Source organism: Astatotilapia calliptera, chromosome 4 (genome assembly GCF_964374335.1).
Source record: "Astatotilapia calliptera chromosome 4, fAstCal68.1, whole genome shotgun sequence".
NCBI lineage: Eukaryota > Metazoa > Chordata > Actinopteri > Cichliformes > Cichlidae > Astatotilapia > Astatotilapia calliptera.
This window is the reverse complement of record NC_137425.1, coordinates 27,549,250-27,568,924: the sequence shown is the minus strand read 5'-3', so window position 1 is coordinate 27,568,924 and position 19,675 is coordinate 27,549,250. Positions and strand designations below refer to the sequence as shown.

Genomic DNA, 19,675 nt, shown 5'->3' with positions numbered 1-19,675 from the left:
GAGGTCTGGAGACTGGCTAGGCCACTCCAGGACTTTCAAATGCTTCTTACTCCTTTGTTGCCCGGGCGGTGTGTTTTGGATCATTGTCATGTTGGAAGACCCAGCCTCGTTTCATCTTCAAAGTTCTCACTGATGGAAGGAGGTTTTGGCTCAAAATCTCACGATACATGGCCCCATTCATTCTGTCCTTAACACGGATCAGTCGTCCTGTCCCCTTGGCAGAAAAACAGCCCCATAGCATGATGTTTCCACCCCCATGCTTCACAGTAGGTATGGTGTTCTTGGGATGCAACTCAGTATTCTTCTTCCTCCAAACACGACAAGTTGAGTTTATACCAAAAAGTTCTACTTTGGTTTCATCTGACCACATGACATTCTCCCAATCCTCTGCTGTATCATCCATGTGCTCTCTGGCAAACTTCAGGACACTCGACAACAGATAAAAACTGGAAGTATACACAATGATAAAAATAGAAGATAAAATTACTGACCTCTGTCATCATTTTAAGTGGGGGAACTTGCACAATCGGTGGCTGACTAAATACTTTTTTTGCCCCACTGTACCTGCTGTTACGAGAAAGCATGTATGAAATCTCACCTACTATATAAAGTAAACTAAAAGAAAAAAGGGAGAGAAACCACAAAAAAGGCACGTGAAACATCGGGAATGTTTAGAAATGTTTTTATTGAGAATGAAAAGAAAAGCACAGAAACACCCATTTCAGCAAGCTTATGGTAAATCAAACAAATTAGTTCTCCCTTTTTGTTTTCTTATAAAACATTTACATCTAACAGTTCCCAACTGTAGAAACACATGGCCTACTTATAAAACACCCACAGTACATCAGTGATACATGACCGAACTACCGGAGCAACCTTATCTGGCACGGATACGGCCCCTGCTGATTTACTCCGATGTTGTTTCTGAATACTAAACCTTCCCCTCAGGTATTAGGCGCTGTTGTTCTCATACCAGAACACTTGCTTTCAGGTCAGTTAACTGTGTTGGAAAAATCTCAGATACATTCAAAATTATGATTAAAACTTTTGACGTTCTCCACTATCATAAACTCCATGACAAGCAGACTGCACATTATGGAATCACAGGACTAATTAATGCATTTAACAAGTGACTAAAGCACAAATCAAAGCCAGCTAGTAGACAGTTGAGATACGGTAAGTAGCGGGATGGTGATATATTGTTTTCAACATTGTCATGAAATGTAGTACTTTGGGTTTGACATGTTTGACTCATGCAGAAGTGCTAATACTGCAGGACTTTTACCATGTGACCACATGTTACACTGAGCCATAAAAGCAAATTCCCACTAAAGATGCTCTTGATAGCTGGCAATAAAAACATTTTGCAGCCATCATGGGATGTCTTAAGTGTATTTGTTATTGAGCCCTTTCAAAATATTGAGACTACTCAGCTTTGAGTAGTCTTCTTAAATTCATTTGAAAAAATTTTCTTGGTGTTTCGTTTAATCCTGGCTGTTCAAAGAATCGATCGGGTGTTCATAAGCTTGTCACTTAAATCAGATTATCAGATCATTTTTGTAAATCAAAGAAGTTATGCCTGCGATTTGAAGATAGTAATGAGAGCTTAAATTTGTATGGTTTAGTTTAGTTAGAGGAGAAAGGATATAACTCCCTTTCAAGGGATTGATTTTTGTATATGACGATCTAGAGGATTATCACTAAGAATACATGTATCACCATCTACAAACCGCTGCCACTCCCCTCCACGTCTTCCACTTCCACCGAGCGCTTACGCAGCACGGAGTTTCCCATTCTGGGCTGCACGGGCAGCTTGGCCTGGCAAGGGGCCCGGTACTGAGGCAAGCCGGTCTTGGTGGTATCCAGCTCCTCCGGGTCGTCTTGCTGGGCTCTGAGAGCGGCGATCACGTCCTTGTCCGAGGGGCTGAGAGTCAGGCAGCCGCAGGGACGAACGCCTTCGACATCCACTCCGATTTCTCCGGCCTCTCCAACCTCCTCCGGCTCATCCTCGACCGTCATGAAGGCATCACCCCACAGGCTTTCGCAGAGATCTCTGCCGTGCTGGTACATCTGTAGGTGTGCAGAACACAAAATTTATGCAGATTATTTTTCTCTGCCATCCACAGAGATACAACCTTGACTTTTAGTGCCAGCATTCAGAATTCAGCTTTAATACCAAATATTAGAAAACAAAAAGCAAGTGTTTTATTACATCTTTATCATTTCTGCTGGTACCCTCACACAAACCACAGAGAAGCTTTATACTGCCTCTCTGCACTCACCTCCAACAGAACTGAGGTTTCATCCTGTTAAAAGGGAGTTTTTACTTCCCACTTTTGCTAATTGTTTGCTCATTTGATTGTTGGGGTTTTTCCCTTTACATCTGTAGGTTCTTTACCTTACAATAGAAAGCTCCTTGAGGCAACTGCTGTGATGTAGCACTACATAAATGGTAGGCACAAAAAGTCGGTACCTTACAGTTACAAGACTGAAAACACCCATGTGGACGTGCAGACCTTTTAATTAAAAAAATAAAATAAAATAATGAAAAGGGGAAAATGTTAACTAGATACCACCGCAAAGCATAAGGCGATTATTTTTTTCTATTCACAGTTTTCTGTAATGTTTAAATATTCAGATTCAGCACAATCTACTAATGCCCAGATTTGCATAAATTTCCATAACAGAAATCTGAACACTGGGTAGAGCTGGCTTCAGAGTTAGCGGTTCTTCATTTTGCTGGCACATTACACAAAGTTTTTCTTTTTCTTTTTTTTCCCACTGATAGGATTTTGTACATTTTTTTTAATGTAAATCAGAGGAACAAGGCGAAAAATCATTTGTTCTGCATGGTTTTAAGATTAAAAGAGTCTGATTTATAGAATAAATTAAACCCTTCAGCATACAAACAGTGCTTTAAAAAAAGATCTACAAAAATATATATTTTACTTTTAAAAAAAAAAAAGGAAACTATTATTAGAAGGCAAAAATACGAAATGACAGACAACCTCCTTTTGAATAAATTAAATTATGTATTTCTTGTATTATATGTAATGTTTTATTTAATTTGATTAAAGCATTTAAAGACTAGCTTGAATAAAATCCCAGGGGAAAATGTAACATTTAACTCTTTAACATGTATTATATTTGAAGCCTCTACATCATCAGTGTGACTTTTAAATTGCACAAAATTCCAGGTATAACAAACATGATACAATTAAAATTAAATAATGCAAATTTATGTTTTTTGGTTGTTCTTTTTTTAATTTGTCAGAAGGTTCAATAAACACTCCCACTTTAAAAAAAAAAAAAAAAGATTCTGGCAATTATTTCAGGGTTCAGACTTTACAGGGTTAAACAAACATCCAAATGTGCATTTTTGGACACATTTTCTTAAAAACAATCTCACGTGTCTCGTATACAAAAATGCACCAGCACATTTAAAAGCAAAATGTTTTTTGCCTTAATGCAACTAACAGTTTCAGCTGCTATTAAATACATGTATCGAAGTAAAACCTACAACTTACCACTGAACAGTAGTGTACAAGTATTACCATAGTAACTGTTAGAGTCATGCTCAGTATTTAAAAGTGAAGCTATGAATCCTTCATCTTGCCCAGGTATGCTTGGAAAGGAAAGCTGTGTATTCTCTTACACAGCTTTTTGCTTTTCCTCCTAATTTTCTAATTATATGTCAGACCTGCAGAATTATGTTACTCTTAACCCTTTCCCCCCTAAAAAAAAACGACCTCCCCATGTGCCCTTAATGATGACATTTGACACCTCAATATATGCCAAGAAACATGAATTGACGACCAAAGGTGAGCTTTAAAAGCAGAAATCGCTAACGTCTGATACACACCCATTTTTTCCTGAAAGCAGGCCTGAAATGTGATAAAAGATGCTCGGTTCAGAAAAGAATAACAAAGGTTAACTGTTGTTCAAATAAAACAGAATATATTGCAAACACAGCATTTCATATGTAGCCCAGCAGCACAGCAGCGATCGTGGCTCAATAGTTGGGTGTTCGTCATGTAATTGGAAGGTTGCCGGTTCGAGCCCTGGCTTGGACAGTCTCGGTCGTTGTGTCCTTAGGTAAGACACTTCACCTACCGCCTACTGGTGTTGGCCAGAGGGGCCGATGGCGCGATATGGCAGCCTCGCTTCTGTCAGTCTGCCCCAGAGCAGCTGTGGCTACAACTGTAGCTTGCCTACACCAGTGTATGAATGTGAGAGTGAATGAATAATGGTATTGTAAAGCGCTTTGAGGGTCCCGAAAAGCGCTATATAAATGCAATCCATTATTATTATTAACGAGCAAGCAAAATTTCAGATTCTGGGATTTAATCTTGCAAAAGATGTATGATAAAGGGCATATGTTACACTATTTATGTGAAAGTGTAAAATCCATTAACTGAAGCATTATTGTTACACGCTGCTGCTGTGTAACATTAGCATTTATTGACTTTTCCATCTCAGAGCAGCACTGGCCTTGAACAAAGCACCTGTTCCAGGTGTAAGAGGGGAGCTGCAGGCGCCGGGCAGCTGCTCTCACAGGCTGCTTTTGTCTGCCTCTCCTGCCTCCCTTCACCTACACCAGCCTTGAAAGCAAATCACAAGACACGACCTTGAAAAGCTCGCACTTGTATCTGAAAGAATTCATCTCGGTGCCACCTTTGCAGTCCCCGACAAGCCGCGCAGAGCAGAATCTGAAAAGTTTGCTGGCAGCACCTTTTGTGTCTCCGTCTGACAGAAAATTCATTACAGCACTCTCTGTCTTTATAAAGTTATACTCTGAGGGGAAAGTCTAGTTACTGCTGACATTAGCACCAGAGTTTCTGGGGCGTGAAAAGAGGGGGGAAAAAAAAGGAAAAAGGCGCTCCTCTTCTAATAAGACACAAATACGGATTAAAGGGGGGATACTGCACAAGTAACACCAAATCACAATTCAACATTTAAGCCGTTTAGCTGTAAATGGTTTATGCCTACAAGCTTAGAAATAGTTAGGAAAGCAAATTAGCAAAGTTTCAGTTGCGCGCACACACACACACACACACACACACACTCGCTTTTCTGTGTTTAAGCTCTCGATCTCTCTCCCCAGTGACAGCCTCATAACCAGTCATTAAGATGTGCTGCCAAGTAACCATCACCTACTCTTGTACCCCTCCCACCTCCACCGCCCCTTGCTTTTTGCTGCACTCACTGTTTGTACATCTCTCCCCTGTTTCTCTGTAGCACACCCCCACCCAAACGTCTGCTTCCTTTCATCCTCCTGTCTGTTGGGGGATTAAGACTGAGTCACGCAGAGTGCTCAGAGAAGAAGAAAAAAAAAAAGTAATATGTTTACCGTGTTGGAAGGACAAACAGGATGATGGCTATTTCTCGCCACTACAAGCTCTCTGTCTGACACTTAGGTCTTATCGCAGCAACCCTATAACACATACAAAGGTATACACACACACACACACACACACACACACACACACACACACACTTCCACTATTCCTCAGGCGGACGTGGTTTGCTGCCAAAGCTAATTCAGTATGAGCACGAGTGGCTTTAGATGACATGGTGTGATCAAATAAGTGAGATACAGAAATTTCCTGGGGCTCTGCGCTGTCCTCTTCGCCCTTATTTAATTCTGCCCTTCACCATCCGAAACCGAACACATTACACCTGATGTGCAAAAAAAAAAAAAAAAAAAAAAAAAGCAACAGAAGAAATTATTTTAGCTTTCAGTCATGATCAGAATGAGTTTTTTGACTAAACCAATAAAAACTAATCTCAGTATATGAATGACTGAAGAAATGAAATTTGGAATAATACTATTAGAATCTGTGATCAAATTATTCATAGCATAGTACAATGACAGTTGTAATGTCCATTATTTGAAAGGATGGTGCTTTTAAATCAGGGATGTCAAACTCATTTTACAATGTGAGCCACTTTGATCTTAAGAGGGCCGGACCAGTGAGAAACTCGCCTTTCTGTCTGTGTAAATAAGTTTCACTGGACATATCTAACATGAGAAGAAAAGTGCACAAAGAAGAGCAGTTTCAACACTACATCTCACGTTTTTGTGTGTCATAAAGAAATGCTGCTGTAGCAATTTAAGAAATCTGTTAGCATGACTTTTTGGGCTGAAATTGTAAGAAATACGAGGTAAAATTACACAAAAGGGTCTTGTAGCTCATTGGACAGAATTTTCTGTAATTTAAGAAAATACCCGCCCCCTTTTCTTGCAAGTAACTGTTTATCTATTGGTTAATACTTTGGTGCAGTATGAGGTCTTCATCATTCGAAAAACTATGAAAATACTGTTTCCAAACATTTTCCAAAACCGTCCAGTGGGGCAAACTGGTGTCTTTACCAGATTTTGGCTCTCGGGCCTTATTTTTGACACTCCTGCTTTAGATCTAAGCTGCTAAATGACAATACGATAATTTGAATTAATGACATCATGACAAATGTGGATGATTGGAAGAAGAAGCGACAAAGAATTACATTTGTTTTTAAGGCTGACTTAGCATTACTGTATTGTACTTAATTACTTTAGGTAGACTTAAGAATGGGAACACAGGTTAGATGGAGCCATGAGACAGGCAGATAAAATGATGATGGAAACACCACCACTTTTATAGAAAAGCAACTATGATGAACAACAACTAAATTCCTCAAACAACACGTCATTTTCCCTTTGTTTTTAGATGAAAAATCTGAGCCAGGGTTGATTCTTATTTTTCAATGACAGAACACTAGACCAGAAGAAAAAAAAATCCTAACTGCTGTGTAGGTTTGTGGTTTCTCGTTTTCCAATTTTTCAGGGCCACAAACTTACAAAGCAATGCAGTGAATGGAAGATGCAATATTTCTGCTATTACTAAATGGCTATTATTCAGCTTTTTTGGCCATGTTCACATAAGAACCTTGTATGAATATTGCAAAATAAAGTATTACTACTATTTAATTATACAGGCAATTTAATAGGACACAGGTCCAGCTAAATTTGCTACCATTTCTTCCCTTTTATCCAAGCTAAGCTTCTACTGGTATCTTTGAAATCTATAGCATTTCCCCCCAATCCCTACAAACCATTAGTTCACTATATCTTATCGACAGATGCTGTTGTTGTTGTTCAAGCACAGACGTTCTGTGCTGTTCTTTGTAGACATAACCTCATTCCCACTGCATCAGGAGCAGGGAAAAAAAAGTGTCTAATGCTGAGATAAATCAGACCTTGGCTGGCAAATAATGTAACCAATGAGTACAAAAAGAGAGCGAGACAGTGAGCGTGCCAGAGGGATTTTTGCATGCAAAGGATGTGTCTGCGGGTGCTTATGCATGCTTTTAAAAGTATCCGCTTGTCTCTATGCAAATCGACATCTACTGCTTTCAGCTTTTACAAATAATAACTGTATGGGTGTGTGTTTATCCAGCAGACACCCACGTGCACCAACATTGGGTGGAGTGGAGCTGAGAGTGTTTTAGTGTGATGTCTGAGCGGCTGCTTGTGTGCAGCAGGTCTGAGGTGAAATCTCCCATCTCTGCTGGCTGAGGAGGAAAACACAAAGTGTTACCGTTTTGACCTCCAAAAACGGGAGGCAGCCACTTGTTTGTGGCCCCTGTAAAGAGGGCTAGTTTGCTTGAATGCACTGAATGCGTACCGACGAGCTGTCTGAAACACTCTGTTTTGAGAGCTGCTTAAATTTATTGGAAGTATTTTTTGCACCATTAGTGTTGCCCTACATTAAAATGGGCCAATAAAAGCACAGAAAACACACCGTGACAGAGACACACTCAAACACTCCCCAAACGTCTCTTTTTGCTTTTACTCTCTTCTCACAAATGTGTAATTTCCAATAATCATCTAATATCCCCCAGACAGCCTTAATAGGCCTGGCGGCTGTGGGTGTGTGCTCATCTGTCACTGTGGTCCTCTCGCTCTCTCTCCCTGTGCTTGTTTGAGATAAATGCGAGTGAAATCAAGAGAAAGCACACTCTCGGATATATTAAGATATATGAGTGGTGTATGGTGTATACCTACTTATTTTCTAGCAGGCTTTGCATATATTCACATCTAAATCCCCTCTGATGCACAACAGACATCCTGACATTGGAGAGTGCAGAAACAGGTAGAAGTGCTATTTTTTCCCCTTCTAAGTATAGCAAAGGCATGATATCCCTGTCTGATGTTGGGAAGCCAATCAGAGGACCCAGGAAGTATTTGCTTCTCTTCAGATAGTCAGAGAAAAAAAAAAAAATCAATGGAGAACAGTCAAGTTTCACTTTAAAACAAGATGAGCTAACAGCGACAAACTCTGGCTTATGCTAAAAACTACAGTACTTTATTGTATACTCCCAACCTTCAACAAGTCACTGCAGATGACCCCACCTCCTCGAGCCTGGTTCGGCCAGAGATTTCTTCCTGTTAAAAGGGAGTTTTTCCTTCCCACTGTCTCCAAGTGCTTGCTCATAGGGGGTCGCCTGGAGTTTTCTCTGCATTACTGATGTGACTATTATTGTGTTTGGTGTTATATGTATAATTTCATTGAAATTGAATAGATGTGCAAAGTGAGAGAACAGATGTCTAATTTTCATGTGTATCAAAGGAGGAGAAGTTTGACATTGTAGAGAAGGGGAATGTGAGCCCATAAGATCCACCCACCTACTATTTAAACATTTTTATTATGAGGAGGAGCCAATCAGAAGAAAGCTTGCCTGAAAGATGTGAGAGGAGTTAAAACGACTTGTTTCTTGCAGTAGATGGACTAAGAGATTGCACCAAGGTTGAAGATGGAACAGATATTTTTCTGAATTATGAAATAGGTGAGAGTCCAAAAATAAAAATAAAAATGTGAGAAAAAAAAAAAACAGGTCCCTTTATGTGTATATTTACTTCTTCAGGCACCACTGCACCATTGGACATGGTCTATAGATAGAGTGTCATTGCCTGTGAAGCGTGAGTCATTTTGCTGCTGGTCTCAGCTGCGCACACCAGCACCCGTTTGTCACTCTTTTTCAATCACCCAGCTGGCCTCTGCCCACTGAAGCAGGGCCCAGCCTTTTCACACTTCAGCCAAAATGAAATTTATTTTATTTATTGATTATTCTCTGCAAGAAAATCTAGTAGACTAATCAGTTTTATTATCCATTTTCTATTAGTTGCCATGTAACCAAAAAAACCCAGTCTAAAGACAAAAATAGCTTTAGGTTCAATATATCCGGTTAACTTGTTAATCTTGCTTAAAGCCTACCTGCTGATACTGAACACAGTTTCCAGTGCAGTTCTGTCCCCTGGGGTCTCTGGCCCAGTTACGGGCACAAGTCAAATCCATCCTGCAGGCATCAAACCTGAAAGAACAAATGTGAATGTTGAAAAATGTAAATGACAAAACAAACAATTACTCTTTTATTTAAATGATTTCTCTTGAGATTTATTTTTTATTTTTTACCTGAGCTAGATAAATTTAACAAAAACCAATAAAAAAAAAAAACATCTTAGCGACTTTCTTTCGGAGCTTAAAATGAAAAGATTTCACTTTCATGCTAAATATAAAGTTACCAGCAGCTTCTTACATAAGCTGAGTATTAAGACTGGAAATAGCGCATCGTAAGCTTGTTAATCCTTATGTTGTTTGTCTAATGTTCACAAAAATCCAGTGTGAAAGCGACAAGCGGTGTTTTAATGAGCTGTTAGACTCTAGGATCTATAAGTTTCTGGAGTATCTTTCTGAACTTATATATATTTTTCAAATGTACTTGAATAAAGCCACATTTTCTAGTGTCTGTGCTAAGCTAACAAGCTTCTAGTAGCATCATTCATCCTAAGCCAACTCTTAACAGAAAAGGCAAAAAGAATATTTTCCAAAATGTTAAGTAATTTTTTAAGTATTTTTGCAGAGAGCAGCCCTTTAATTCTTTACAACACTCTTACACTTATCTTTCCAGTGTTGTCTCATTTTTTCTTTCTTTCTTTCTTTCTTTCTTTTTTCTTACATAGGACCCATGAAATGAAGCTGTTTGTGTTAGGCTTTGTGTGTTTGCCACCTTCTTAAAAAATAAAAAAAATAAAACATACAGTTTTATTGGACACTCTATCTTAGCACAGTATGCTGTTGTCCAAGATAGGGATCCCTTCGCTGACAGGGGATTTAGACTTTAGTTTGTTTGGTAACGTGCTTGGCAGCCTCACCAATCACGGCAGAAGCTATGGCAGAGAGGAACAGCCTGGATGTATGAGCTGCGCTGAGGATGAGGCCAGCGAGCAGCGTCAGGGGAGCAGCGGTAAAAACACAGCACGCGCTTCAGGAAGCCTTCACACCTGGGAAGACACAAGAGGTCATGTTTGTTACTGACCAGCGAAGTCTGTATTAAACTTGGAACAGCCGGTCACAAGACAGGTCAAGAAAACAACGTTAAATAAGATGGGGAGTACGAGCAGTTGATTAGTATCATTGCTGCTGTTGATCCCTTAAGTATGTTTGCCCAGCTTTGGTTAATGCTACTTAAATGCCTCTTTCAATTTGACCTACTTGATCATGTGTTTGCTGTTGCTGTCTGTAAACTGGCAGCCTCTTTGTCTAAGGTGCCGTTTGTTATTTCAGAAAATCCATCCTTATTGGCTCCACTAACACACTAAAATTCTGTACTGACTACATGCACAGGCCCTTACTGTTAACGATAGATTATACAGAGCCAATGAAGAACTAGATCAAACACAAAGCCATTAAATGTGAAATAAGCTAATAAAAGCAAGCACTAGTGATTTTAAGCTAATATGTAGCAATAAAAACAACTATAATATTGACTTATTTTACATATTATCTCTCGGCTTAAACAGCTCATGTTCAAACTTGTCATTTCTAGTTGTATTTCTGGACACCTGATGACTTTAAATTCAGTAGTGACTCTCTTTTAGGTCAATTTTTGGTCTCCACCAGTCATTAATTGGTGGTTTTTAGCTTTTTCCTGACAACAGCAGTCTGATGAGACTGAAAATACTGATAAAAATACAAATGGATAACTGAAGCAGTAAAATATCACCATTAAGAGGCAACAACGGGCTAAAACAGCAGATGAATAAAATATTGAGGACACTAGAAGGGTGGTTAAGGCTTACTCAGGGCTGAGGGACCCACACTTGTCCCAGGGTTCATTCTGATTATTGGCAGAAGGAACATGAGAGATGTCCTGGATTTGTTCTTGTGTGCAGCAGCTATCTGTAGCAGCAACAAGAGAGAAACACATCAACGTGGGCCTGTTCTTAGATTTAATTTGAGATTTAATTTGTTCTCCAACATCTCCAAGATTTACAGACTATGAAAATGAGATCACTCACTGTCTGCATACAGAGAGCACTCCGTCAGGTGTGGCTCCGGGCTGGGCGTGGCCTTGTGTTTACCATCTTGAAGACACACCCCCTCCGAGCGGGTCCCGCCAATCAGGGCGGCCGCCAAAACCACGCAAATTAATAGCGAAGAGGATGAGGTGAGGTCCATCTCTGTAGATACAAACACATGAACAAGAGTGTTCAGCATAGAAAAAAAACAACACACACACACACAGTCCCGAATCATTACAAAAACAGAACTAAATGGTTTGCACTACGTCAAATAATAATAACAATAATAACTGAAAGGTTTGCTAGAGGGGTGGGAATCAAACATAATGGATGCAAAAGGCTGCAATTAAATCTGTTCCATCCACCCACAGAGTCAGTCTTATGGCATACGCTGAGTTACAGAGTATAAGTGAGATACCAGCGCCGGCTGTTTAGCTCCATGTTGAGCTCTCTGTGTGGTGACCTAGTATAGACAGGGTGAGCCTAATTAGTTGGAACTAAGGCACTGTGCTGACATGGCTGACATGCGTAGTCGTTTAATCTGACAGGCTTGCGGTCGATGTGTTGCCTACATGACGCGATCAAACAAATCTGCTGAACGCGGGGACATGGCCCCGAGCAGGTGGCCCCGACTTTACGCATGAGAGAGCCGCTGAAAATATAATGTAGAAATAACCTTTTTCTCTCCTTTACAGCTTTTCAGAATTTTTTTTCTGTCGGTTATTAAGAAGGAAACAAAGCACACGTGAAGGCTTCAAAACTACAACTAAAAGTCTACGCAGATCATTTTAATGCTCCAAAAAGCTGCGAGTCAAAGATTTTAAAGCGCAGTTATGGGGAAAGGGGGGTGGGGTCGCGGGCTCATTAGTGAGTTTATAGACAGGAGAAGACAAACCCCATCTGCTACAAAATATCCATCCAACATCGCGCGAACAGGTAGGCTAAGAGGTGTGACCCTCTGTGCTCTGTGTGGATATTCTTCTTCTAAATTGTACCTCAAGATTACAAAAACCCGGTGGAGCTTAGTCTCTCCGCACATCCATGTGGGTTTTACCTGTAGGCGGGAATAAATGCGGCTCCGTCCGGATTAGTTTGGTTGTGTTCGCGGGTCTCCTCGTTGTGTTGCTGTGGCTCCAGTCACCGCCGTGCTCGGTGCTTCGGTCTCCTCTTCTCGGTCTCTGCGTCTGTGTACTGGCTCTGATCTCTGCCGCCCGGGGGCCCACTGCTCGCCACTTTGTCACCGGTTTATATGAAGGACGTTTCAGTCCCGTCCAGCAGGCAACTCACCCCCTCCCTGCTCTGCCCCATTCTGGGAAGCCCTCTCTCTCTCTCTCTCTCTCTCTCTCTCTCTCTCTCTCTCTCTCTCTCTCTCTCTCTCCATCCCTCCCTCCGTTGCATGCGCGCACGCACACACACACAGAAAAGACCGGACTCCCTCTTTGTTAATCTCCCAATAGGATGTTTACCAAATCCTCCTTGTTATCAGCTTTCCTTCTACCCTTCCGAGTAATGCCTTTGGTTGGAAAAACGGGAGAAATGAAATGTCATGAAAACACGCGAGCGTTCAACTTAACTGCCCTTCATTTTTACAGGCTCAATCGCAGGTGGTGCTGAGTCACACCTGTCCTCCATATTCACATACACACAGTGAGGTCAGGACTTCTTTTTTTTTCAGATAACAGGGTCAGAGGAGGGTACAGCTGAGATTTAATACCGCATGATATGCTGAGGACAGTGAACACAAATCTCTGCGGGAACAAAACACCGTGAACTCACCGCGAAGCTGCTGCGCACTGCAAACTCAAAGGCAGAGTTTAGTGCACCTTATTTTTCTCTTGTGTTTTAGAGGATGCATGTGGGTCATTTGTGTGAAAGAAAATAAAAAAATAGGAGTCAGTGACCTTACTGGAAGTACTAGCAGAGGTTGAATTCTCCAAAAGCATGTTATCAATTTTAGATTTGCTCAAGGACTGCCTCGTAGTTTGGGTAGACAGACATGACTTATTTCTCCACCGTGTGTTTTATTGCTCCTGGCTTTTAATCTCACCTCCCCTTGGACCTGCTGTACCAACCTAATCCCTGGCTGGATGCATCTCTCTCTCTCTCTGAGTGCCCTCCCAAGGCTTTCCACCAAATAAGAGCAGATGGAGAGTGTCTTGTGGCCTAGATACATCAGCCTAAAACCAAGACTGTGAAACCGGTGACATGTCTTAGACATGATTGGTTTTGGCAACAAAACCGTGCATGGACAGGAAGGGACCAGACAGACTGGCCGCCAAATAATCATACAGATTGAGCGCAGATGAAATGGTCTCGGTGGAGACTCAGCTGAGATGCGAACTGTACCGGACCCTCATTGCTGAAGGAGGCAATGAGGGTTAGCCGGGGCCCTTTTGTCCACCAGACTGTTTCATAACTGCTGAGGGTCATCACCACAGAACACTTTATTTCTGGGGGTGAGAGCGCAGTGAGTGAGACGTGGACAAACAGCTCTTCAGCTGGTAATTAGAGAGGGAATAACAATATCCTTTGTGAGGAGCTATTCAGGGAAGGGAGAGAGAGGGAGGACAGAGGCTGCTCTCCGTGTACCCTTGTTGTCGTTCTCATTTAACAGGGTTGGGTCTCTGCCTGCGCTTGAGCCTTTAGGCTGGCCCTCAGCTGGCAAAGCAGCATCACCCACCGTTGTTGACTCACTGAGTGCCAAACATTCATTTCCACCATTTAGGGCTTCTTTGATTTGATACACTGACCGATTACTCCCGGGGTGGCAGACGCTCTAAGCAGTCCTGCAGCTGCATGAAATTTTGGAAAGAGAAAGGGTGAGGGGGTTGAGAAGCTTTCTAAAAACTCTTGGTCTATGTTGTGCACAAAAGCCGTTTTTAACAGAGGGTGCTACAGTGGCCAAGGGGGCACCAGAAAGGCTGCGCTAATAGCTCAAGTAGCCGGACTGAAAATTGCATTTGTGAGTTCATGAAAACATACCCAAATAACTGGACAAAGACGTGAAGTAAACAGGAAAACGTGAGTGCAGAAATCGACAACAATCAGTGTTTCCCATCAGCCCGAGTGCATGAAAGCCAGTCAGCAAATGAGCAGAGTTGAGCTATAATTGAGGATGCACTCACAAACAGTTTTTATTAGCAGCTTGATGGCATGTGCAAAGAGCAAACAATAATTGCAATTAATATTGGCTGTGACCACCAACATCACCAGATCTCCTCAGTACACTCGCACACACCTGTGGATTAGGGCTGTCTCTTTGTGTGACTCCATGGTGCTGCTGCTGCAGACTGATCACTGCTCTCCCTGATAATCAGACTGATCCCAGGTGATACTGTGTCATCAGAACCAATAAAGCTTTTGCACAACACTGTAGCACTTGTGCAAATTTACCCAAGGCAAATAAACCAAAGCACTGAAATGCTGGCTGTGTGGGAGGTATACCATACAGATATCCACTCCTCTGTGCTTAATAGTATCTAATTGTCCTAACTGTTAACACAGTGTCCACAGAATAAATTTCAATCAATCTAAACCCGGTCACTTAAATGAAATGTTACTATAAGGGCTTTTTCCTCCCACTGTGCTGCGTCATCCCTTCTTTTAACAACACTCGAAGAGCTTTTTTCTCATTATTACTTGATATACAATTTCAGCAGCTCAACAGTTTCCCACCTCCTTTGTTGCTTTTTTCGTTTCATAATGTGCCAAATGTGCTCAGTGAGTGGCAGGTCTGGGCATATTTGGACTCTTTTTTTCGCTGTTGGAATGTCATTTGGCACCGTCTTATGAAGCAGGCAAGAGAAAAGATGTCATCTGGAGGACAGCATCTGAGTAGGATTAATGGTGCCTTCACAGATGCTCAAACGACCTGTGCCATGTGCTCCCATAACTGTCACAGATGCTGGCTTTTGAACTGTGCAATAAACGATTTTCAAAACAAATTTCAGGTTTTTGGGTGCTTAGACTTCAGTCTACCTTTAAATGAGTTCAGACCCAGAGAATCAAGAGGTTTCTGGACCTTATGTATACAATGATGTTGTATTCATATAATGGAAGTGCAACTTGTGTGCCAGTAGTTAGCCATCTGTCACTTTGTGACTACTTACCCCATAGCAGGGTTTGGTTGTCATGATGTGGAGTTGGTTCTTCCTATAGTTATCAGTGGGGTTTTAGTAAAAAAATGGCATTTGATAAATGTAAATAGACTTTAATCAATACATTTTCACTGCCTATTTATCCCATGAGTTTAAACATGTTTTTTTGTATTTTTCACAAGTGTCAGTCAAAATGTGATGTCGACAGAATTCACCACTGTCCTCTAATGTGGCGGTAACGAGCCACGTGACAACCAACCTCAGCCTACTCTCCATGTGGAAAAATAGAAGCCCCGTGGTTTATATGAAGACAACATCAGGATATCATTATGTTGTAAACATGGGGAAATCATTCAAAGCTCCTTCATTATTTAGGAAAAAATGATCTCGGCTTATATTCTCAGTGAGGCGTCGTTTATAATAATTTGAACCGTTTAAATGGTACAATGAACTGCTGCTCGGTGCTTTTTCTAACAAAAGGTCAAATTCAGTGACCTTTTAGTTGACAGAAATGTCACTGGTCAAATACCAAATTCTTGTTTTTTGTTGATTTTTTTTTTAGAAAAAAAAAATTAAGTTGCCATTTTTTGCTAACAGGACACATTTCAAATGTCACCAGGAGTCCAGTGTTTGGCAGATGGATGAAGACAGAATCACACTATGATTCATTTGTTCATTACATCAGGAGTCAAAGCACCTGTCACTTTGTGTCCTCCAAATCTTTTTCATTTATATACGTGAAATGCTTGCTGGATTGAACAGAAATCAAAAGAGAAATCTTAAAACTGGAATATATTTGATCATTTATTTAAAGTCAGTGATTCAGCACAGCATTACAATAATTTTCTGTCTCACAAGAAACACTCGAGCGACCTGACATTTTACAGTTTTTACAGTCTGCTGTCACACAGGCTTGTTTTAAACTTAAAAGGCAACTTTCTGATGATTTAAAAAAACAAGAAAGAAACTCATAATACAAGAACAAATTATCAGAGTTCTACTTGTTAGTCACAGAACATCGACATAGCTCTAATCATCGTTCTTTAAATGCATTTAATGGGTTGAGAAAATGCCACTGTCTTTGTTTTTTAATGTCTGAACTGTCAGACACATTCAGCCTCTAGTGGGCTGGTGGCTCGTTGTCATGAAGTAGTCCCAGTTCTCCACCCTGTGGTCACATGGCAGCAGTGCATGTGATGTATTCACGTCCATTTGTCATCACTCATTTATGATAATGACCTCAGGTTAAGGTGAAAGGCCACCTCCCAGCTTCAGAGAGGAAAGTTGAGATGAGTTGAATGAAGCACCAAAGCTGAGCCCAACCATTTCTGATCTCTTCCGGGTGTTGCTGCCGACATCATCACAGGGTGAAGGCAGTGAGTCCGGGTCTCTGATGAGGCCATCTTTAGTTGCCGTTCGGTCTCGATCTTCGTTCCTGTATTTTTTTCCCCAGGTTCATAGTCAGGGTGGTGACGGCATAAGTGGCCATGATCATCATGGTGCTCCCCACGAACTGCGATGAGGCTCCCCGTTTGGTCACAAACCTCCACCCACGCCTCTGCAGATGAGCATCTGCTGCCTCCATGGTCTGAGAGATGGGCTCCATACTGCAGCTGCTGTTCAGACACAACGAAAAGCTCCTTTAACTCCCGGGAAACAGAAGAATTCAAATCTTGGTGCTTCTGTTTCTCGGATTGGTGGACTGTCTTTCTTGCGGCAGCTCAGCACACCTGCTTACCTTCTCTCGAACATGCTTCTTTATGTACTCTACCTTGTTTGCACACGTCAAATCCTCAGAGCGAGCTCGGTGCCAGGGTACGTCAACAGCACCTGTTGAGACAGAATTAACAAGGTCTGATGCCTGCAGAGCAAGCTGTCCAGACAGGGCTCAATAACAGAACACTGAAGTCAATCAGTATGACCTTCTCTGTATTTCTGGACCAAGGACAACACAGAGCAGGGAATACAAGCTTTTATGAGCAAGATCCAGATTTGTCCAAATGTGGTGTGTTCATTAAGAAGCCATCAGTAAACAACCATTTACTCTGCACCAAATTAATCCACAAAAAGTCAATTGTGGTCTTTTAACACTTTAATGGTCATAATTTGTTGTTCTCTTGCACTCCACTTACACCCAGAACCCTGAATGATTTGTGGTTTTCTTCTTTCAGTATCGTAATCTAATTACTTTGCATAATATAATGATAAATCCCATAAACCTGATAATGGAATACGCTGGTGATGATGCAGTATAAAGGACTTCTTTTTTGCACATTACGTAACAAGTTGTTACATTTTCTCCACGCTGATACATCACGAGTATAATGGCAACATTTTTTAAATACAAATTTAAACTCTCATCTACTGTACATGGTGTAATCTGTACCATCAGTTCCAGCCCATCAAACACATTATAGTCTCCATAATCCATAATCCACACTCAGAAAGTATTGATTGCATTCAAATTTTAAGTGTTTCATGTATTCTGGAAAACACTACTGAAAAAAAATGAAAGGGACACTTTTTAATCAGAGCACAGCATCAAGTCAGTTAAACGTCTGTGATGTTGATATTAACTGGTCAGTTTAAGTAGCAGAGGAGTTTCTTAATCAGGTTTAGCAGATTTGGTGTTAGTGGAAAAAACAACAGGTGCACTAAAGGGGCAATAATGAGACTCTGCTGTTTGTGTAGGGACGAACGGATGCACTGCCGGAGCTACAAAACGACCTCCAGCAGGACACTAGTGTAAATGTCTCTAAATAATCAGAAACAGGCTTAATAATGGTGGCCCGACATCCTCTATTTGGCGTTCATCATAGAATACCAAAATTGGCAGATCCACCATTGCAACCCTGTGTTTGTGAACTGCCTGTGACGTCGTTCAGCGTGACAGGTTTGGCGGTAGGTCAGTGATGGCCTGACCCACCATGGAGGGCATCTTGAATTCAGCCCTCTGTAGGTTAATCATTTTCATTTCCATCAAGCAGCATGGCATCCTTTCATTCCTAACACTTTACCCAGTCTGTGAAAATATCCAGCATAAACTTTTTTCCCCATTGAAACCTGAACCTGTCACCAAGATGACATGAATAGTTTGTTACACACTGAAATGGCTGAGTGTGAGATCCCAGCTGGTTCTATAAGTTATGTTCTGTTGTTTTTCCTCTCGTTGCACATTTTTCATCAGTTTTCATGTGTCTCACTTTGTCACTTACCCTTGTCTTTTATCTCAGGTCCACCTCCTCGCTGCTCTCCTGTGTGATTACCTTCCCCATCCTAATGTGTTTCACCTGTGTCTAATTGTCTCCCCTGTGTATTTAAACTGCGTTTTACCTCGGTTCTGCGCCACATCTATCACATTCACAGTGGCTCAGCATTCTTCTTGTGACAGTCTGTGCGTGTTTTTGACCCAGTTCAGTCCCCTGGTTTTTGCTCTGCCTGCTCCTTTGTTTGTTCTGCATGCTCGGTTGGATTGATTACTCCTGTGCCGAACTACAGTTACGACTTTGAACTTTTACCTCCCCTCTGACACTCTGAAGCTCATCGCTCAATACATGGAGGTTCTTGTTTTGTAGGTGTCACTGAATTCTCTGTCCAGCCCATTCATGTGTTAAAGTAAGAGGCAGTGTTTTTCATTCCTTGTTTTTCTTTTCTATTAGGGTTAGGGTTCAGAAAACATTTAATTTGAATAATCCAAAAATCTATTTTTTGTATGTAAATGTCATCACTAATGAGGATAATATAGTAATAGTGATTCTAGTACCACACATCTAAGCACAGCAGTTATGAACTCTGTCCATTACTTGGAGATACTTATAGGTAAAGACTAAATAGTCAGTAAATACAGTGTAATAACTGATAAGTGATTATGAGGATAAACGCTACATCAGATATTATTAGAGGGACTGAAGCTCATGCTAAATTTACTCACACGGCTCTTTTAGAAAATATTTAAAAAATCACTCTTGGGATTTATTTTATAATATTAAAATGTCATATTTCACAGATATAATATACATTTTTTTAAAAGCGAGGCTTGAAAACAACACTTTGCTGTAGACAGTCTTGCACTATATTAACAGCGTTTTCACTTACTGATGCAAACTTTATGCCAGCTGATTCTTCACATTGTTGTCTTCATCATCACCCTCACCATAACCAGCCTATTGCTTTCTGATGGGACACTGCTGTTGATCTAATCCTATTCACTCTCCTAATAATGAAATCACCAGAA

At 41.0% G+C, this 19,675-nt stretch overlaps 1 protein-coding gene and 1 long non-coding RNA gene across 2 annotated transcripts; both read right to left on the bottom strand.

The window, feature by feature from the left end:
- Nucleotides 1-666: 666 nt before the first annotated feature.
- On the bottom strand, nucleotides 667-12,684 carry rtbdn (retbindin). Its single transcript, XM_026165826.2, has 6 exons — nucleotides 12,399-12,684; nucleotides 11,342-11,503; nucleotides 11,123-11,222; nucleotides 10,196-10,324; nucleotides 9,258-9,354; nucleotides 667-2,070 (listed from the first exon to the last, which is right to left on the bottom strand). The coding sequence occupies exons 2-6, from the start codon at nucleotides 11,499-11,501 to the stop codon at nucleotides 1,723-1,725; spliced, it is 834 nt and encodes a 277-aa protein (XP_026021611.1). The 5' UTR covers nucleotides 11,502-11,503; nucleotides 12,399-12,684; the 3' UTR covers nucleotides 667-1,722.
- A 3,543-nt stretch (nucleotides 12,685-16,227) lies between these two features.
- LOC113021274 (uncharacterized) lies at nucleotides 16,228-19,033 on the bottom strand. Its single transcript, XR_003272274.2, has 2 exons — nucleotides 18,657-19,033; nucleotides 16,228-17,271 (listed from the first exon to the last, which is right to left on the bottom strand). It is a non-coding gene; the product is annotated as an uncharacterized LOC113021274 (long non-coding RNA).
- Nucleotides 19,034-19,675: the final 642 nt, after the last annotated feature.